The sequence below is a fragment of the Ruditapes philippinarum genome, unplaced genomic scaffold (genome assembly GCF_026571515.1).
Source record: "Ruditapes philippinarum isolate M1 unplaced genomic scaffold, ASM2657151v2 ctg2492_1_1_1_1, whole genome shotgun sequence".
In the NCBI taxonomy this organism is placed as follows: domain Eukaryota; kingdom Metazoa; phylum Mollusca; class Bivalvia; order Venerida; family Veneridae; genus Ruditapes; species Ruditapes philippinarum.
In genome coordinates this window covers 126,607-149,954 of record NW_026863066.1, presented here as the reverse complement: position 1 = coordinate 149,954, position 23,348 = coordinate 126,607, and the positions used below count along the sequence as shown (strand labels likewise).

The following is a 23,348-nucleotide window of genomic DNA, read 5'->3' as shown; positions in this document are numbered from 1 at the left end:
TCTAATATTTCATACATATAGTTTACATTCTTCTATGTGTAATTACTCCAACCAAGAGATTTCAATTTCACAGAACTTGTCATTAAGTGCACTGGCTAATATTATCAGATTCAGGGTAATTTTTAGCTCGACTATTCGATAAGAATAAGTAGAGCTATTGCAGTCACACGAGCGTCTGCGTCGGTGTCGGCATAACCACTTGTGTTAAAGTTTTTGTAATACCTTAAATATTTTCCAAGTCCAATGACATATGGCTTTGAAACTTTGCACACTTGTTCACCATCATGACCCCAACTTGTAGACAGGAGGAGGTAACTCTATCAAGCATTTTGACAGAATTATGCCCCTTTTTCCACTTAGAATTTATGTTAAAGTTTTTGTAATACCTAAAATATTTTCCAAGTCCATTGACATATGGCTTTGAAACTTTGCACACTTGTTCACCATCATGACCCCAACTTGTAGACAGGAGGAGGTAACTCTATCAAGCATTTTGACAGAATTATGCCCCTTTTTCGACTTAGAATTTATGTTAAAGTTTTTGTAATACCTCAAATATTTTCAAAGTTCATTGACATATGGCTTTGAAACTTTGCACACTTGTTCACCATCATTACCCCAACCTGTAAACAGGAGGAGGTAACTGTATCAAGCACTTTTTTTTACTATCAAGCACTTAGAATAGACGAGCGTTGCTGTCCTACCGACAGCTCTTGTTAGAGTTAAGGCCCTTTGGTGTTTACTTACATACCATGTAATATGTACATATAAAAGGGACTCTACTGATTTTTTTTAAACATAATTGGACTGGAGTCACTAAATGTAGGTCTGGATAAGCAACTTGGGAGCAAAATTTTTTCCTTACTCGATTTTCTCAGAATGATTATTCCAATTGTCTAAATTGACCATAAAATGAAAAGCGTAGCAATGCTACAGAGCTTATATTGAATTTACATTTTTATACTTATAGGCTTTCTGACCTCAGTGGAGCTCCTTTAAGAGAAATACTCTAATGTTAGCAACTTCTCCTGTATTTCTCCAAGGGTTTTAATTAAACCCTCACAGACAGACTCCTATTGAAACCCTTAAGGGCATACAATTGGTGTTATGTGATTAAAAACTTGACCTTGTGACAACATCTCCAATCATTTTGTTATTATTCTCATAATAATATCAAATAACAAACAAAATAAGTCATAATTTATGTTTTTTAATTTACAAAATTCTCAATATTTTATCATCAATTTAACTAAACAACATTTGATGCAAAACAATGTGACACAAGAATATTTATATTAGTTAGAATCAAATCTTAGACATCAGATCTCTCTATATATAGAACAATGGTATCTGATAATGATGATTATATTACAATAATGGTAAAAATGCAGCTGAACACAAGATTTATTCATACAAAAATAATCATTACAAAGTATGTATGCATTTTAAAAAATTAAAGCATATGTCACAACAAGGTATGTGAAGTGACCAAGAAAAAAACAAATTCAAAAAAACTTTATAATCAATTTCAAAATTCTTCGGATGAATTAATCAAGTTCAAAAAGAAAAAAATGTTTGCATGTTGGCATACAATTGAATCTTTTCATTGGCCAATAACAAGACTGTGCTCAAAAAATCGACCAATGAAAGCTGATAACTTTGTTCTTGTTTTCAATTATACATTGAACAACCAGAGAAAATATAAAACAGTTCAAGTGTATCATTAAAAGTAACCAACTTCTGCGACCAGTATCCAGCTATGTCAGTCGCCACATCTATAAACCCTAATCTAGGCTCTAATAGACTATTAGTTTTCAATTTAAATATATATATAATATCAAAATCCCTTGTATTAGGACTGATCTATACTATTTCAACTCAGATAAGTGTTAAAAAAATGGCAATATTTATGTCATTTATGAAATTCTTGCACATCACTTCACACACCATGTTGGACAACTTTAAACAGCAGCATATTTTATAAATATGACAAACTTAGCTGTTTAATTCATGCACTGATAAAAAAGCCCTATCATGTTATGTATTTAAAAGCAGTGAAAATGGAACATAAGCTTTTTTAGAAATACAACTTTCTTAGGAACAACAAAATAATCCTTATTTATAAAGTATTTTTTACAATTTTTTTCTAAAATCAGAACTTAAAAATTTGTTAATACTTAAAAATCTGAAAATAATTTGATTACCATTTTTTACTACATTTATTTTTTTTGGTAAAATATATACTGACCCAATTTCTTAGATCACAGTTCAAACTCTGAATTAAAATAGGTCATGTGACCTCGATAAAAAAACAAACAAAAAATATCACAACAAAGAAAATACATGTGAGCACAAAAAACACAACTTATTTGATTTCATTATTGAAAGCACAATATTTTTATCACTTTAGTGCAATATATAGTTAACTCCTATTAAATTTAGAAGGACTTAACCCGTTACTGCACTGAGGTGACAAATTTTTGCTTTCAGTCTAGATCACAACACAAATGGCACAACCTTGCCTTAGTTAATTTTCAACAAGAACAAAAAGTTATACTTTTTAAGGCCATACTAAATTTATTATTGGTTTCTCATGAAATACAGTCTTTCTATAACAAGAAATAGAATTAAGTTCTAAGCCCGGGAGTCTGTTAAGCATAGAATACACACACATATTCTAAGCTTGAGAAACCAATTTTCTATTTGGTTTAGCCTTTACTCGAGAAACAAACATTGATATTATTAATACATCAAAAAAGATTAACATAAAAACATGGCAACTTGAAAACAACAGTACGACATTGATGAAAAATAAGTTTAATCTAACTTTATATATCACAAAATTGAACAAAACTGAACTTTTGATCCAGCCTTTCCTAGTATATGTGGATCCAGCCTTTCCTACAAAAAACCACAATAAAATGCAGGTATCTTTATTGGGGGAAAAATGGTATATAAAGAATGTTTTGCAGTATAAATTACTGCAAAACTATATAGTTGAAAAACTTTTGATTTTCTAAGTAGAAACATAGTATATCACAACCTTTACTTGTAAATTGAATCTTGAAATTACATGAAGTATAAATCGTAAAATTAGCATCCTAGTACATTATGTATATTGGTAATAAATACACTATCTATAATTGTACAGCACTTAAGTGATTCTTGTTTGAAGCTATGACTATAGCTTTGTTCAGGTAAGTAAAACCCAAATTTCATATTATTGACTTTAAAAAAAATTGAAATCGTGTTATCAAAAAAGGAGTTTGTTTCAAATGAAATTTGTCAAGAATTGATTGCAGTCTCAAAGTATTTGGTCAAGAAGCACTTTTCAGGTTCTGTCAATCAATTGCGGTCCCCGTAGAATAGTCAGATGTGGGGTTTCCCACTATCTTTCAGGAAGCACTTTATTTTACATGTTAAGACACTTAGGTGTCTGAGGTCAAGACGGTTATAAAAGAGATCTTAACAGATTTTTTTAATATTTAAACATCATGTCAAAAAATGTCATTCAAATAACAGTGAAAACTTAACAGGTTCATTTCATTTTGGCTGCTAGGATTAAAACTTAATTTCTGATTCGGAAAATCAATAAAACTTCAAAATTTAAACATTGAATACTGATTTTATAAACAAATAAATAACATTAAACTCTCCCCTTATCATTTAAATTTCTGTAACACTGTAACATTCAATGATTTTACAGAATTACAGAAACTAGCTTTTTGAAACTTAATATTAGTGTTATGGAAACAAAAAATTTATTCAAAATCGATTAGAAATGAAACATGTAACGGAAAAATAAACTAATATTGTAATGTCTGAAGTGTTCTTTTTGTCAAAAGCGAAAAAAGAAGGTTCACGAAGAAAAAGAATTTAAAATGGAAGAATCTAGATTTTAACATGACGTTTAAGTCTGAAAACTTCATGTCAGAAACAAATTGTTGCAAATTTTCCAAAAAAACAATGAAAAAGTTTGAAAAAAAATAATGAAAAAACAAACACAAGGAAGCGCTTTTCAATAAAAAAAAATTTGCATGTGGGAGGTGAGGAGCAGTAGGTGGGTGGGGTAAGTCATATGCCAGAAGCAAATTTTTATCACATATTAACCATGAACAATTTAAATAGCACCTATAAAATTTACTGAAACACTATCATACAAAAATGGAAATAAACCTAACAAGTGCAGAAAATTGAACAGTACTTTATACTTAAAAACACAAAAAGTACATTTTTCATAAAAAAAATAACATTTTTTTCACAAAAATTGTTGTTCGTGTTTGAAAAATTTGTCCTGACACTTATGGTACTGAATTACCTTGATAGAGGTTTCATGCCAGTAATTAAAAAAAAAAATAAAAATAAATCTGCATGATATTTTGATAATTATGACTTTTTCTTTGCAAAAATAGTACCAGTATTTCTTATGTCGCTCAATAAAAAAAAAATATTTTCATTTTTCTTAAAAAAAACAAAAAAACAACCCAAAACATATTTCTCTATGTGAGACAGTTCTAAATGACAGAGAACATACATGTATACATATTTCATGCACACATTATGACAGTGTACATGTGTTTTTTTCTGACTTAGACAAAGGCTACTTGACTATATGAAGTTGAAATACACAGCAATGGCTAACATTAAGCACTTCTTTAATCCAGTGTACAATTTTCACATTTCTAGTTTTAACAGTATATAAGCACATTATAAAAATCATAAATAGCAATGAAATTGACGAAAAAACAAATCACAACCTTTTTTGTATTTTATGTCACATAAAGCAAGGAAAACATCGAAAAAAACCTTTAAAATACCTTCATCTAGCAACTAACTTATTGGTAGGTAAAAATCCACACTTGAAAAATGTATAATGTTCCCTTAACAATGGTCATAGATTTAAATCTTGCACGAAAATCTTTATCTTAAACTATTACATAGCCCAGCTGTGAATATGTTCAAACAAGTTTACACCTCCGTGTGTATTCGTTGTGTATTTAACGGCGTGTTTTCATCCTCGCTGTCGCTATTATTGACCTCACTGTCCTCGATTTCACAAAGACCCGATATGTCGGACATATCATCAATGACAGACCCGCGACTAAAATCACCATCATTAGCTTCACTGTCCGTTGTATACGCGGCTGATAACCTATTACTGTCTACATTCAAATCACTGTCTGTCGTTACCATTGACAACCTATTTATATTGTTAAAATGTGACGGTGGGAACCCATAATGCAACACTGAGTCATTATCATCATCGGAACTTGTTGTTGTGTGGCTCGAATCACTGATATTTACTTCCGCTCCGTTAACAACACAAGGCGGGGGCGCTGGCCAATTTTCTTCATTTGGCCCATCAGCACTTGTAAAGCTCGAATTTAAGGGGAGATAATAGTCTGGATGAACATGCATGTTTCTATTTGGCATTTCATAATCATCAAGAAGTCTACTTTGTTCCGCAAGGAGTTCCTCGTAATTCGGTAGATCAGGTGGTTCCTCCATATCATGTTCGGCATATTCCGAATCGCCAACATATTCAGAGTCAATGTATTCTCCGTCTGTCATGTAACGCCCTTGTCCTAAGTTGTCGATATGTGTATTAGATTCATTACTATGTGGACTCTCGGAACCCGGTGAATCCGGACATTCCCCAGCTGGTACCTCACTTATATTTGGTAATGACCTCTCTGGTGCCCAATCTGATGTGTCCCAATGATAACCTGGAAAATAGCGAGAGAAAAACTTATTATCTTCTTCCAATACTGTATACAGAAAAAATAATCTAGCAATTTTCTATGAAGCTCTTTTAAAATTGCAAAAAGACAAGTTAGAAGACCTGCAGAAATTAGATCAGGATTTGTTTCACTCAAAACTAAAGGTAACAATGTTATACAGTACTCTATGTGCAAATACAAAGTTACATTCTCCACAACGCATGTCTTTATTACATTTTATCAAAGAACCCTTAGCTCACATATCTTAACAAACATTTCACATGTTTTAAAACTTAAAAAACAAAGGGATTGGATATGATTAAATTTTTTTCAATTTGTATTTAAGTTACACATCAAATTACATTTACATTGTTAATGGAATTTTCCAGGTATGAAGATACACAAGTAAATATTTTTTTTTGTATCAGATTTACATGTTGATATAATGGTGTATGTACCATATTATGATATTCGGTGTTAATGAAATAGATAAAGCAATTCACAATAAGCATGATGCTTTTAGTAATAATTATTGGAGACTTTCAAAATAAAAATTGTAATAGTAATTCAAAAGTCTGTAAATTACAGAAATAGTAATTTTCAGAAGACAGAATGAAATGTCAGAAGACAGTATGGAATGTCAAAAAGAAGAAAGTTTGAATGTCAGAAAGAGGACAGTATGGAATGTCAGAAAGAGGACAGTATGGAATGTCAGAAAGAGGACAGTATGGAAGCTAGAAGACAGTATGGAATGACAGAAGACCGAATGGAATGACAGAAGACAGAATGGAATGACAGAAGACAGTATGTAATGTCAAAAAAACAGCATAGAACGCCAGAAGACAGTATGGAATGTCAGAAGCCAGAAAGAAATGTCAGAAAACATTATGGAATGTCAGAACACAGTACAGAAGATCAAAAGATTGAAAAGATAATTGTAACAGTCAAAGAGGGAACAATGAACAATAGGAAGTGGTCAATAAAGTAAAGAACAAGATTTAAGTGTGGCAAAAGAGAGATGACAAGAAAGGAAGCTCAACAAAACAAAAAGTGAAGATCAGAAAATAGGTAAAGTGGCAAAGAAGAGACAAACTTTATACATAGGAGTCACTGTGTTCCTAAGAACTACCTATACATGAATATATCTTTGATGGACTACAAAACAGAGGAATTTATGGTTTGGCAGTTTTGTTGTTGCTGTTGATAATTTGACAAATCTGTCACATTTAAAATGTTAATTAAGAAAAACTTATTTAATTTAATCAAAATATTACACAAATGCCTCTGTTGTTAATCCATCAGCCCAGACACACCAACGGAATGAAAAAGAGAAAAGATTGTCCCAAAATAAGATTCTAACCATTTTACCAAAGTTTAAGAAGAAACACTCGTAGAAATAGAACATGTAATCTCCGTAGTCATGCAATCCTCAGCCACTTTCAAAATGCCAACTCAAAAATAAATAAAAAACTATTCAAAATCAAAACTAAAATTAGAATCACATTAAAGCAAATCTTCTAGAAACTTTTAATCTTACAATATCCATTCATGCAAAAACTGACCAAATAAAAGCACATTTAAAACTGCCGACATCTCAACCAAATAAATGAAATGAAATAATAATAATAATAATGACTTCTCCCATAAACTACAGTTTGGGAACCAAGAAATCAGGAAACTACCACATAAATTTCAGACCCACAATACATTATTACCAAACAGGTATAGGAAAAAGAAATTAAAAAATTAATAACTTATCCCTACCATTCTTCTCGGCCACTTGATGAAGAATAAAGAAATCAAGAGAATTAATTCAGCAATGAAACAAGTATAAGCATAATAAAAGAACTGACAGGATAAGCTTTTTATACCAACACCAAAACATTGATTACTAGCATAATAAACAAATATGGTACATGTATGTTTTTTCTTTTTTTTCCCTTTCTTTGGTTGAATTAATGATAAAATCACATAATAAATGCGACACAGTTTCCATCTCATATACGGAAACATACACAGATCCCTTCTTAACAGGGAGCAGTTATTATCTAAACAGGGACCAGTAATTATAATACTTAAAAATCAAGGACAAGCTACTTGTATGTATTGTAAATATTTAATTAAGTTGAAAATCAAAATTTTTAACTGAAAATAAAAATTGTCTATTAAATCTAATAAAATTGAAATATTCAACAAATAATATGCAATAAAAAAATTTGCAAACAACATTTAAAGCTTTGCCCACTTGAACGTGGGGTGAAAATAAGATTAACAGTCTGAAAAATTTCAATTAACAAAATGGAAAAATTTTCTAAGAAAGTAAATCATAGCATTAAAAATAAAATAATTCTTGCTGCCTCAGCAAAATACATCGACAAAGTGACGGTGATTATTTTCATATAAATATAATCACATAAGCTGTGAAATTTGCCCAGAAATAACTCATTGTAAGCAACAAAAAACTTGCTTTAATATTGAAATAAGAATATTTTTTTCGCTGCAACACAAAATGCTGAAATGATAATAGATCCATATACAGAAGGTGCATGCTGTGTTATTGTTTATATAATATAGCTAAATTAATGAGCACAGCAATTGAAATAGACTATATATTTTTGATTTTTGAAAAATATAGTCTGTTTCCAAAAAGTTTTTTTTTTCTTAAATATTTTCTTTGATTTTTTTTAACAAAAACGTTTATTCTAATGCTTAAAAAACTTTTTTTTCTTTTCTTCCATCTTTTTATATAAAAATCTTTTTCATTTAACATGAAGTTTACTTGCTATGCTCGAGGGGACTAACTTATAATACAATGTTACTGTATACAATAGTTGGAATATTTTATCATGATAGTAGCTTCATGCTGCTTCAAGATTTTCACCTTTCTTTCCTTTCTTCCTATTGGCTGAATTTAATAAGAAAACAAATATTCTTTTCATTTCATTTTTCTTTTCTTTTCATTTCTTTTATAAATTTTCTTTTCATTTCTTTTATAAATAATGTTTTAAAGAAAAAAAGTAACTTGATATCATGCTTTTTATCTTTACCCAAAGCGTTATCTTTTTGGACAGTTCCAAGACGTACCAAAAATTGAAAATCAAAATTTCCGATATCATTAACATGAATGTGTTTATTTTGTACATGAATAAAAATACATTTTATAAAAATATGATGAGTTTTTTTTAGATTATTTATGCTACTCTATATATTACTGATGTTAAGATTCAAAAAACCTCATTTTATTCATGCACATACTAAGTTAGGCAATCTCACTTTTCTTCACATTGAGCGAGAATTATAAAGCAGAGGACTATTAATATTTAGAGCCAATCAAATTCATTGATACAACTGGATTTGGTCATGCTGCTTGTTGCCATGGAAACAGGTTCACTCAGTGCACTCACCAAATTGCCATGGAAACAAGGTCATACAGTGCACTCACCAGGTGGCCTACGAAACTGTTTCGGAATCTATAATTTCTGTTGGGCCAAAAGTTACTGTCCTACTCCTAGTTATCCCTAGGTATTGATGATATTTTATGAATGATGGTGTGTAACCATGGTAACACTATATGGAATTATTTCTAAATCTACATTACATAAACATGAATGAGAAAAAAACTTGGGTCAAAACTCATCTACCATTTCACAAGAGAATTATCTTTCAAATGTTTACCTACACCAAAGGTTTCAGTGATAATTAGCCTCATTTTGATTGAAAAAAAGGTGTGCACAGACTTACAATCAATAAATTCTACAAATTCAAAATTGAAATTTATAAATTGCCTTCATAATGACCCCTAAAATACCCCACTCAAATATACAGATGATTTTCATTACAGTAATAAATTCCTATTTAACATTAAATTATTTTGACGACAATATTTTAATAAATTTGATAAGAATTCTACATAATGGAAATAAACATGCTATAAAAACCCTCTCTAATTCATCTACTTTTAACATAATATATCTCATATAAAATTCAAACACATTACATATAAAATATTATTTCTCTAATAACTAAGAAGTAAAATCACCTTATACTGGTTGACCATTTCATTTTTTTTTTTTGCTCTAAAAATTAGTGAGTTATTTATTAACTAAAAATTAAAATTATTACTAACTTTATTACATCTATGATTCTTTATAATATTAGAAATTAGATGATTATTTGTAAGTAGAAAAATAAGATTAATGAAAAAAAAAAATCAAAATGTAATGTACGAGGATATCATACCTTGTTGGTCATCCTCGGACTCGGACACAGGTAAACTGCTGATTGATGTATTATCTTGACCTTGAAGATGTGACATCGGTTGTACTGTGCCAATCGGCATCATCTTCGACAGTTTATCGGAATTCTTTTCTGTAATAACAAAATTTTGAAAATAATGTAGAAACAAACTATCAAAATAAATGTAAAATCAGGTATATTAAAAAAATTTGTTTCAAATTTTTTATTAAAGTAAAAATGATTATCTTTTCTTAAAATATAAAAAGCAAAAATAATATAATTCATATTTAATTGTAAAGGTGAATAAAGAAATTGAACTTTTTGAAAAAGAAGTATATACATGTAGTGGCAGCATGGCCAAATGGTTAAACATGTAGGAGTAGAAATGTACGGTTCCAGGAACAGATTGGAGACTATCAGATCAAGACTGTCACTGTAAAGGTTCCAACACAATTTAAATAAAATAAATTCTGTATGAACTAATTATTGTTTAAATTACCTGACATATAATTTTGTAAAATATTTTGACACGCAAATTCCCATGGTTCCTTTTGTATCGAATCTGTATCACTTTGAGGTGGTGGGGGTATGGTCGGCTGTATACTGGCTACACTTCTGGGTGGGGCAAACGTTAGAAAATCTAAATTGTAAGGTGGAATGTTAGGAACGTGTTCCAGTTCATCTGCAGCACTTCCATATGTACAACTTCTTAATTGGTCGAAATTATTTAATGTATTTATAGAGTCTCTGGCACTGGGCGTGTACGACGCTGGGCGATCAGGAACTGGCGGGGGTTGTGGCGACGGTGGCGATTTATTTCTGTTGTTGATTTTATCCATTTTTAACATGTTTTCTGCTTTATATTTATTCTTGTCATCTTTAAGAAGGTTAAGGTAGACTTCAGTGCCATCTCCAGCAATACCAGGTGTGATGTTGGCATGGCGACGCTGTCTCTTCTTCTGTCGCCAAACACGAATTAGCACAAAAATAATTACAACCAGAATTAAGCCACCAGCAACTCCTGTAAAATAAACAAAATATTTATACAAAAATTACACATTTAACTGCATTTAATATAATTTTTAATATTTTCAAAATCGAAATACTTTTACTGATTGATTAGGAAAATGAATTTTTTGTAATCTGAAGCATATTTCTCAAAAACAAAGTTTACAAACAAAATTTCAAGAGCTTTATATCCTTTTATAATATTAAATTAAGAAATTAAAGTAAAAACAATCCATATTCATTCAAAAGGAAAAACAATATGAAAAAATATTGATAACATACCAGCAATGGCGTATATTTCATCAGAATTAATTCCCGCAGAACTTGACGAGATCGCTGGAATGATAATATCTTCACAATGTGAGCCACTGAAGGAGTTTGAACAATTACACACATAACCGCTCCCCTCCTGTATACAATCACCTTGGTTTTTGCATGGGTTGGACAAACATACATCCACAATAGACTCGCATCTTGACCCTAGAAAACAATAACACACTTTTGTCAATACAAATGTCCCAGAAAATGCATTGTTATATCAATTTTCATCAATTAAAAGATTTTAGAAACTTGTCTTGTTTTTTTTGTCTGATTATATTAAGATTTATAGAACATTAATTTTAAAGATTAATTTCCAGTCTTGTTACTTTTCTTGGAATTACAAAAAACAGACTTAACAGAACGATAAAACTTCTGTTTAAGTGAAGAATATTTATATATTCTACATGTTACAGTTCAGATGAAGGAACAAGATGAATATAAATGTACCTGTGAATCCAGCTTGACATAAACAATTAAATGACGCTGGTCCCTCAATACAGGTGCCACCATGTTTGCATGGGTTTGGTAGACAGAATTTCCCGTACTCGCACCTACGACCCCTATAGTCACCGACACACTTGCAGACAAATTCGTTTGGAATACCAACAACATTTTCACATACCCCTGCAAGATAACCAACATGCATTTTTATTTTTATTGACAATATAATTTGCCACACTCATCAAACCTACGAGATTAACATATTACTATAAATATCATTAAAGTTTTCTCGAAATTTTTGTATAGTAGAATTTCAAACTATAGTAACGCTATTAGTCATTCAACATGTTTTTTTTTAATCTATTCAGGTGATGGAAAACTAAAGAGGGTCAAAAGCGGTCCCCATATCTAACTTATTTCAAGGACAAACTAGCATATGGTTAGAACCACAAACATTTCAAAACAAGACTCATCAAATCCCATAGAAACAAGGCCACCATGTCTGTTTGAATAACCACTTTTGACAAAAAGTTTGATAGGGACATAACTCCAAAAGTATAGCTTTCAGAATAATGCCCCTTGCCTAACAAATGAATCAACTGCCTCTCATCATAATAAGCAAGTATTCCAAGTTTCATATTGAAACCTGTAAACAGCTCAACTTTTTCTTCTTTTCTTATAAAAGCAAAATGACAAATTGTGAAATGTTCCAATTAGTAAACTTCAATTTAACAAACTATAACAATACTGACCATTATTCAGACAGGGTTGTCTCAGGCACGGTTGCGAGTCTATTTCACACTTGGCACCACGGTAACGGTCACTGCTACATCTACAGATAAATGTATTCTGTCCTGTTGTCTCACATTGTCCACCATTCATACACGGGAATGTGCTACAGATATCTGTAAGAAATAATGATATATAAAAATTATTTTTTAACGAATGCAAGACTTATTTAGACAGTCGTTAAAAAAGCATGCTTTGCTGTTATGAACTTTAACATCTTATTTGTAATACTAATTTTTTCATAAATTACAAACATATTAAAATTCTGGCGTCTTGTCAACTTACAAAATAAACAATAACATTGCAATGTTCAACAAGTAATAAAAGAAAAGTGTAATTCTATGATTAAGTAATACTGTTTAATACTTGGTTAGCTTCCTATTTGTGCTTGTTCTTAATATTTATAATAATATATAATATTCTTGTATAAGAAATAACAACTTACTGTTTCCGTTTATGGCAAAGTCCGAGTCCCTGCATGAGAATTCCACTTTTTCAAAGTCTTGTGAAAGGGCAACAGCATTGTTGCCGGAGACCGGTAATCGAACGTTATAGATCCTAATATCCTCTATACAGCCTCGGAACCCTTTACGAATATCAATATATCCATTAGCATACATTTCCACCTCCGCTCCAAAGTAAACATCGCTTGTGTCGAGGTTTAGAACATCGTTGGTTCCGGGAGCACTTGTTAACGAAGAAAACTGTCCATCCAGAAAGATGGCGGCATCTTTTCCATGACGTTCCACCATTATCGTATGCCACTTTCCGTCACTGACATGATTAGGTAAAAGAACCAGACCTTCTCCACTACCACAGTCAAATCTGTACTGAACCATTCCATTCACAAGCTAAAAATAGAACAGACAAATCTATAAAAAGCACATAAAGCATTTTAAGAATAAAACTATTTTTTCTCCTTAAAGATTTGTACAGATTCACTTTTTAAAAGAGAATATGACTGCATAAATTATTGTCAAGGAAGATCGGCTGTGATATAAGATATACGGACTGTAAAACATTGAAACTTGTACAGAAACAAGGGAGATAAATACCTCGAGAATACTATAGTCTACTCTGCCCTTGGCAAACATCAGACTGGCTGTATCTTTGATTGTTTTGATTCTCATAGACAGACTAAGCCGCCTATCTATTGGGTCGACTAGCTTCCATTTGGCATAACTGTTTCCAGAGAAAGTGATTGGGGAATCTCCTACTTAAATACAAAATATTGGTTTACAAATTAGAAATGATTAAACATAAAAGAGGAATAAATCAAGAAAAGATTATGACAATAAAATATAACTGGTATCAAAAAAAAGATCATGGTCAAATGTAAATATAACACATTTCAATCCAAAGTATTATTATCATCAACTTTGAAAAAAGATTAAAAACTTTCTGAAACGATCAGTATCTTCGGCATTTAACTGAAGAAAAATCTCCATTCTATATGCATGTAAATGATTATACTATATTAAGATCTTATTGATATGTCAAATTGGAGCTTACCTCTTGGACAGTTTGTATTGTCACATTTATTGTCCAGATCTTTCTCACAGTGTCTGCCTGTCTGTCCCTGTGGGCACAAACACTGGTATCCATGTACAGGATGAGGGGTGCACAGCTTGTATGTAGGACATGGGTTCTCGTCACAGCTTGTTGGATTCGACAGGCAATTATCTCCTGAAATGAAGTATCATAGTCCAGTGATTATTATTTATAGATAAAAACAACCTTGATAATCACAAGATCACAAATTCATCAAAATTTATCTTGGTATTAATAATTCATAAATAGATATAGTATATTTTAACAAAAATCAAAATAAACGGTCTCATTCATCAAATCTAACATTTACACATGGTAGCAAAAAAAATATCCAAGACCTTAAGTTCACCATAATGTGTTCATAATTATGTAATTCTTATAAAGTCAATGACATTCAACACAACATCATCCTAAACATCTATTCAAATCAACGCAAGTGGTATATACTTACCAATATTTCCATTGGGACATTCACACTCATATGTGTACCGATGTTTGGCTGCGACGAAGCTTCCTCCGTCCATAAGGATTGGTACGAGGCTGTCTTTGTCGAACTCTACAAATCCCAAACATTCTCCACCTTCGCACATATCCTTTTCACAAACATCTGAGAAAACCTTGAGAATTTTCACCGACATTGCATCCTCTAGTTCTGGTATGGCACGGGCTACTTTTCTCTTTAATCGGTCTCGTGAAATATACTCTCCATTTCTGCTTACGGCAAAGAGAATGTCCAGATTTGAGCTTGTATCCCTGCGTGAACGATTAGCTGCATCTATTGAGCCCTGAGATTTTTGTATGTTGATGATTTCAATATCCCTTGTTCTCACACCCAATTCCCTTTTAAGTACCCTCTGGAAGTCACGTTTGTAATTTTTCACGAATTTCTCAGCGTCCACATCAGCAAGCTGTAATGTAATGGCATTTGCGATCATTTCAGTGGTAATAGTTGTAACTTCAACATCGACTGACCCGTATGATGTATACTTCCCATCTGTGACACTGACGTTGATCATGTAATTTCCAGAGTCAAGGCCGGCAAAAGCAAGGAGTCTCCCGTCTAATTTGTCTATATCAAACAAGTGGCGATTTTCCGAAACCACTTGATACTCTAGGGTATCAAACTGATCTCCATCGATAGCTTTCACTACACCAATAACGCCACCTGGAAATTCGTCTAGATACGAACTTATAGATACGGCCATGTTTGAAACTTCTGGTGAAAAAGTGCTTTCCTCTATGACACTAACTTCGACTTTAACCTCCGAATACATCGCAGGTGTTCCGTTATCGTATACTCTAACAATAAGCTGGTAATCGGCGGTCACTTGACGATTCAAGTTCCTCGCTATACATAGATTACCCTCATTATCAACGTGGAACTTTCCTTCACCGTCTCCGGAAGTGATGTCAAAGGTGAACGGTGCACCGTTAGGGTCAAGGTCATCATCTGTGACCTCAAACTTCAGAACGCAGGCAGTAACATCTTTGTCCTCCTATAAATTGTTATTAGAATAATTAATATACATATGTATTGTAAAAGAAAAAGATATATACACATGATGGAGATCCAAAACCTCACATTGGTATAGAAGAAACATTCTCAGTCTAAAAAAAAATAAATTTCAACTTCCACCAAAATAACCCAAGTACCTTACATATATTTATCACATGAAAGAAAAAATATATATATATGACATCAAAAATAAATGAATCATTTACATGTATGTTACATTTGTTTGATACCTGCATTATTCATTATTATACAGACGAGAGTAAGAAAACTTATTTTTTCCGGTCTATAGAAACTAACTGACATATCTTTGATTAGTTGATTACGTTTTTTTAAATCCATTTTCCTTAGTTAAAAATCAAATTAATTTGAAACCCAAGAAAAAAAAAGTTAAATAAGTTCAAGAAAAAAACAAATTGCGTGTATGTTAAACTTTACACATTAAAAGTAAAATAAAAATCTTTTATAAAAATTTAACTATTCAGTAAGAATAAAAAGATTTTCTAATAAAAGAAATTTCACAACATTTTCAAAACATAAAAATTCAAATAATTAAAAGGAAACTAAATATAAAACACACAGGCAAAGCTAAAAAAAATAATAAAAATTCTTACAACCATATAAAAAACAATGTCAAAAAGTTTGAAATTGATCAAAATAAAAAAATAATAGTCAAAAGTATAGAAAAGTTGACATTACGTACAGATACAGATATTCTTTGTCAAGTGTTTGACCTATACATCTAGTAAAATAATTGAGCCGTGTCATGACAAAACCAACATAGTGGTTTTGCGACCAGCATGGATCCAGACCAGCCTCTGATCAGGATCCATGCTGTTCGCTATTAGTTTCTCTACTTGCAATAGGGTTTGTAAGCGAACAGCATGGATTCTGATCAGACTGCGCGGATGCGCAGGCTGGTCTGGATCCATGCTGGTCGCAAACCCACTATGTTGGTTTTGTCATGACACGGCTCATATATATATGAAGTTACTCAATTGCATTCTATATGAATAGATTATACAAAATGTAGCATCACGGTTTCTATTGTACATGCAAATCTTGCAATGTTTCTGAACATACTTCTTTCATTTATACAAAATGTATTTAAAATTTACTTTTCAGAATTTCATATAAACTTATATAAAAAATCTTATACACACTCATTTCTTCAAAAATCAATTTCATAAAAATTTAAACTTACCTAAAGTAATTTTTTTTTTAAAAGTTTAATCAAGTTAATAGATATAAAAACCCTAAAAAATAATGGTTATGCAAATTACTAAAATTATCTCAACCACTTTTAAAAAAACAAAATAAAGAATTCCTACGTCATGCAGGGTATTATTTTTCACTTCATTTTCATTAAAAAATAAATAAAATAATAACCATATCTTACAGTATATAATATATTTTCTACTACACATGCATATAATAGTCATATCATGGATGCCTTATTTCTCAGTCCATGTGTACCAAGTTTAGTGCAAATCTACAGTACATATTTATCATGTGAAAAACCAGTCTAACATGGCAAAACAAACCAGTCTACTAGATATAATTTTATTGTTTTATATATAGAACCAGTCAGTCATAATTCCTAACTTATTATTTCTAAATTGCATAACCAGTCTACCACATTTTTATTATTATTATTTATACCAGTCCATAACCTAATTTTCATACTAATGTTAGAAAAACATTTCATATAACACCTGTTTGAATTTCTATTTCATTTATGTAACCTTTCTTGTGAAAAATGTTTTTTTTTTTTTTTTTTAAAAAACAATTATATTTTCCTGAAGTCATTAAAAAAGCGCTTGACTTTCATGAAATGCCTGGATTTTTACCAAACTTGGCAGTATAATTAAGATTGTGACATGTGAAAGGTAAAGGACTGGATATTCAAACATGGATTTTAAATACACTAAAGTCAAACTATTAGGAAATTCATCAAACTTGGCATGATTCGATGAACATGTGATGGATTGAAGGAATTATTTCACAATGTAATCAAACTGTGTTTTATTCAGTAATCACATGATCTACATCAGACAGCGACTTTTTATTTTGCAGAAAAAAATATTCTTTTTCATATTTGTAGTGACTTTATGTGATGCTAATTGTTAAAATTTTACATTTAAAAAAAAAAAAATTGCACGGAAATTGATCGGTCAAACTTGTTATAGTTCTTTTATTGTTGTTGTTGTTTTTGATCATGCATGACAATATGTAGTAAAATGTATAAGCAACATTCTTGGGTACTTACTGACAGGAGGGAGTTCATCTATCAATTTTCATAAAAAATATATCATAAAATTTCAGCAACTAAATTCCAAGGAAAGCAAACAAAATACCTGTCCCAAACTTAACATTTAATGAAAGTTCTTATACACTGAATTCAGCCAAAAACGCATGTGGTATTATTTTTTATCACATATCCGTGCAGCTTTTGTGACTCAATAAAATGGTATTGCATGGCCTTGCATATGCATTTTGAATTTTGATGCAACATCATTTGCATTATACATATTGTAAAAAAAAGTTAAATTTTAGCGTAAGGCACATCAATAAAATGGTGATTGACTTTTTTACTGTAAACAGTTAATATTTTGGATATGTGATAAATAGGATATTATATGTGTGCATCTTCATTACTTAATTTATTGAACTTGTTGAATGAAATATATCACCCTTGCCAGAGGCTCGTATAATATAATTTTATTCAACTTTTTCAATAAATTCAGTATTGAACCTACACTCATTCAATATCCTCTAAATCTTAAACATTATATTTTAATCACTTTAATTCAAATTTAAGCAAGCAATGAATGAAAAGGTGCGTGAAAAATTGTGGCAAAAAATAATCTTACAGATGGTAAAAAAAGGTATTATATTACAATTACATCTAATATAAACTAGAATAAAATTTAACCTATATCTATTCTTATAGATATATATATATATATCCCTTTCTAAACTAACACTCGTGGATCTATATACGAGATTCAATACGAGATACGATATTGGCATACCTGTACAAAAACGGTGTAATTATCCTCGGTAAACCTGGGCGGAGAGTCATTGGCATCTAGGACCTCGATGTTAACTATAGTTTCAGCCATCAAATGATAGTTGGCAGCTCTTATATGTAATGCATAAGCAGATATCTGAAAAACATAAGAGATTGAAAATATTTTTTATTGTATGTGCTAAAAAATATTTATTTTGCCTCATTTGACAGAAATTATTGCCTTGGTGGTTTTTTTTCCCCAGATAAATGTGTTTTTGAAAATTTTATTTGCATTCTCTCCACATTTCTTAATAAATAATTGACCGAACTATTGACATCAACTATAGTACCATACATGTGAACTCTCACACTTTTAGCGGGAGACTCCCACTTTCTGCAGCCATATTTTCAAAGATTTTTCTTAAAATAAGGGGTATTTTCACAAATTAAAGAAATCTCCCTATTTTTGATGTCAGAACTTCCTTCTTTGCTTATTACAAATTCTAAAATCTCCCTCTTTTTGAAGAAAAATCTCCCACTTGATCATCAAAAAAAGTTCACATGTATGTAGTACAAAAGAAAAATCAAAACAATGTCTTAAGTATTGATGGTTCCTATATTTTTATATAAAGCTCAAAAGTCTTGATGTTAAAAAGAAAGCCAATGAAAAAAGTGTGAAACAAAGAAAAAAGAAATCTTACGGTTTCCCGATCAAGATGATTTCGGACAACAAGTGTACCATCTGATGGATGTATGTCAAACACTCGGAACTGGTCACCTGATAAGATACTGTAGTTGGCGGCCTTGTTACGAGGATCACTGTCAGCGTCGGATGATATTACCTGAAAATAAGAACATTAATAAGTAATATCATCCTAGCCAATTTTACGACCGATGAACATGTCCTATTTTTATGACAAAAATGTCAATAAACTGTTAAAAAAACAGCTTAAATTATATAGTACTTGATAACCATGTACATTCACTTGATGTACATGTACTTAAATCCAATAACAATACTTTGCAAGACTGTATAAGTTTTATTCAATTTATAAAAACCATGACCAATTAAAACTAAGCATTTTTAATTGCTTGCACCTTTAAAGTCTTGTCAGGATTATATGTGACATGGATAAAAAGGACAAAATTCATACCTGGATAACCTTTGACCCTATCTTTGCATCCTCTCTGATTTTAGCTGTGTACAATTTCTGGGCAAACACAGGTGGATTGTCATTTACATCTGTTACATTGATTTGAACATAGGCAGTGTTACTGAGTGGCACCTCACCATGATCCTGGGCACGTACAGTCAGCACATAGCCTGGTACAGTCTCATGATTCAACACTCCAGCTGTTCTTATAACACCTGAAAATATTTAAATAACCAATCAGAATCATGTAAACTTTTTTTTAAATTGAATTAACAATATTAAGAATGCTAGGATATAAAGATTAAACTCAAATTTCTGGCTGAAATAAATGAATTCTTTAACTTTAATTATAATTGAAATTCATGGATATTTTGCACAGGCAAACATGATGTCTTTATGTAACAAGTTTTTTAACATAAATAAGAAAAACAAAAATGGGAAAGCTAGAAAAATCAGCCAAATAATATGGAACAAAACAATTTTTTTGCAAAATCTAATGTAGATATTTATATTATGGTTATTTTACCTGTATCAGGGTCCACAGAAAATTTGTCTTTATCATTGCCAGCTTGGATGTAATATGATATCTTAGCATTTATCCCAGTGTCCTTGCTCGTTGCTAGGATACTAGTTATTGATTGACCAATCACAGCATTCTCTGGAACTGAAGCCCAGTATGTCGTCTGCTCAAATTCTGGTGGGTTGTCATTTATATCCAGGACATTGATTTCAAGTTCAATTTCTGTTGTCATCTGAGGTTTCCCCTGATATTTAGATATTAAAAGTTTTTTATTATGGAAAAACAAAATGCAGATAAAAACACCACCTCTTGTACAGTGAGAATAGGCAACATAATGATGCAAAGAACACACTTAAACTATAGAAAGAAAATCAAAATCTTATATTTCTTTTCAGTTCCATTTTAACAAAAATCATTCCCAAATTACATCCTTTATTTTATTCAAATACACTGTTTTATTATAAAATTTCTCAACAAAATCTCATTTTGACTTTTTCACGACCTTTTGAGTCCTTTTTAATCTTTCTTTTTTTTTTAATCTTTTGTTTACTTACCCTGTCTTTGGCTACAACAGTAACAGTATGTGCTGCAGTTGTCTCCCTGTCTAGCTCTTTAGCAAGTTGGAGTAGTCCGCTCTTCTCATTAATGGTGAACATGCCGTCTGGATTTGTCTTTAGTTCATACAGAACTTGTCGATTTATACCTAATACAAATCCAAAATCACTTAATTTATAATTGTTTGATTTAATATTCTTTAATGTTAGACCTATTTCCTTTCTGAAATGTTGAAAATGCGGGGTAAATGGTGAAATTATCATAATTCTGGAAAAAGTATTTCAAAATTTTAATTGTTATGCTTAATTCATTCTTCGGAAACCTTCTAGGACAATTCTCCTAAGCCTTATTTTTTTTAACCCCTCTTCATCATTCTATTTAGTGGGTTCATTTGTGTCTTGAATAACATAACTTACCAAAATCAGCATCAGAAGCATACACCCTGTACACCAGTGTATTTAGTGCAGCTCCCTCGCTGATGGGGATTGGACCCTGTACTGGAGAAAACACTGGGCTGTTGTCATTCACATCACTCAGTTTGATGGTTATGTCCATAGTACATGACTTACGACCGCTGTCAACAGCTTTAGCTACAAGGTGATACAAATCCATAGTCTCTCTGTCAAGATCAATGGCAGCTGTCAAAGCACCTGTTATAAGAAAGAAAGAATTTTGTGTCAGTACACTGCATTATTGATAATTCTGTTTATTTGCCATAACTTAATGTATGTTCTTAGTGTGTCTTTGACCTTTGATGTGAAAGCTTTTCAAATAACATGTATCATAGTTCATATTATTGTAAATGTTTGCCTTAACAATTTACTATCTGAATGGTTACAATATCAATGCATTGAACAGAGTATGTCATACTTTGAATGAAATGAAATACATTTGCTTACTTCCATTATTAATGAAAACATGAAAATGTTACCTGAATTGGGCTCGAGAAAGAAGTGTTCCGAGTGATCTTCAGTCAGTTCATAATGCAAGGAACCGTACTCATCAGCGTCTGTCGCCTTTAACCTCAAAATCACCCATGATGTTTGTACATCTTCACTCACTATCTCAGAATACTGCAGCTAAAAATAAATAAAATCTTACATCAGTGTTCAAGCAAATTATAAATGGTTATTACTTATACCTAATCAAGGAATGAAGATATGACCAAAGTTGTGAAACAGGAATAAAATCCAAACAAATTAAAAATGTTAAAATCATAGATACAAATATTACTTGACATGCAATAAACTCAATGCTATGATACTAATTAAATATATTAAAGTTTATTTTGGAATATTTTACAGTGATAACTAATATAAATACCTTCTCACAGACTGGACTGTTATCATTAGCATCAAGGATATCAACAGTCACTGTTGCCGTGGAAACAAAGCCTCCATCTGTGGCTGCAACGACCAGATGATATCTTGGTACTGTCTCTCTGTCTAGTGGACGATTCACAAAAATGTCACCATTCTTGCGAACTTTGAACTTCCCTTCAGGATCGCCCTGGATGATATAATACTGTGTGTCTGTATTCGGTCCAATATCTTTATCGACAGTCGTCAAGGTCATTAAAATAGTTCCTTGATATGCATCTTCATTGACAGCAGCTTGGTAATATGAGCGTGTAAACAATGGTGGATTGTCATTATGATCCATGACCTTGACCTGAACCATTGTTAAATTCTGAAGCGCGTCTGCTGCGTCACTGTCCTTGACCCAGACTGTCAAGTTGTACATATCTTGTTGTTCTCTATCCAAGGGAGATAATAATGTAACCACTCCTGTTATAGAGTCTATGCTAAATTGGTGAGCATATTTACGCATGTTATCTCCGAAACTGTAGCGAAACTTTGATGATTTGTCTAAATCATGTGCTACAACTTGAATTATACTGATACCAGATTCTGAATTTTCAGGAACAGTAACTCTGTATGGATTTGATTCAAAATATGGATAGTTGTCATTAACGTCCATGAGTCTTATGTTCACTGTGGTCTGCCTCACTAAAGGTCTATTGCTGAGAGTTTGAGCTTGAACAGTTAAGGTATATGCAGACGTAGATTCCATATCTAGGCTACCAGCAACATGGATTCGCCCTTTACTATCAATACCAAACCTAGCAGGGGCATTACTGCTTTTTGTAAACCCTGGCACTATAAGATACTCCAATGGTAGAATGCTGACTGCCCTCACTGTTGCTATCACCGTGGAAACAGCCTCGTTTTCAGGCAAGAAGAAGGAGTATGAAGATTGTGTAAAGACTGGTTGCACATCAATATTGTCTGTGACCCACATATTGACTGGTACACTGTTCTTCATCGGGGTACTTCCCTGATCACTTGCTTCAACAAAGAACTGGAACATTTCATTCACTGGAAATGAAAACAAATCTTTGTATACATGATCTTCCTGTCACATATATAAATCATTTCAGATATTAAATACTTAACCAGTAAACATATTAAAATATAATGAATGTGTGACACTGTGAAGTTGTGTTGACTAATTTTCACAAGATTTC

At 31.5% G+C, this 23,348-nt stretch overlaps 1 protein-coding gene across 1 annotated transcript in view; it reads right to left on the bottom strand.

The window, feature by feature from the left end:
- Window positions 1–1,194: 1,194 nt before the first annotated feature.
- LOC132721038 (protocadherin Fat 1-like) overlaps window positions 1,195–23,348 on the bottom strand; it is a 147,096-nt gene continuing 124,942 nt past the window's right edge. Inside the window, 20 exon segments of the mRNA XM_060705285.1 lie at window positions 1,195–5,726; window positions 8,602–8,625; window positions 9,960–10,088; window positions 10,456–10,977; window positions 11,247–11,444; window positions 11,733–11,909; window positions 12,479–12,631; window positions 12,961–13,366; window positions 13,571–13,731; window positions 14,028–14,201; window positions 14,518–15,562; window positions 17,849–17,866; window positions 18,615–18,749; window positions 19,294–19,434; window positions 19,747–19,961; window positions 20,273–20,510; window positions 20,821–20,969; window positions 21,238–21,471; window positions 21,753–21,900; window positions 22,145–23,199. Coding sequence (XP_060561268.1) covers window positions 4,969–5,726; window positions 8,602–8,625; window positions 9,960–10,088; window positions 10,456–10,977; window positions 11,247–11,444; window positions 11,733–11,909; window positions 12,479–12,631; window positions 12,961–13,366; window positions 13,571–13,731; window positions 14,028–14,201; window positions 14,518–15,562; window positions 17,849–17,866; window positions 18,615–18,749; window positions 19,294–19,434; window positions 19,747–19,961; window positions 20,273–20,510; window positions 20,821–20,969; window positions 21,238–21,471; window positions 21,753–21,900; window positions 22,145–23,199 — 6,080 coding nt within the window. The 3' untranslated portion in view covers window positions 1,195–4,968.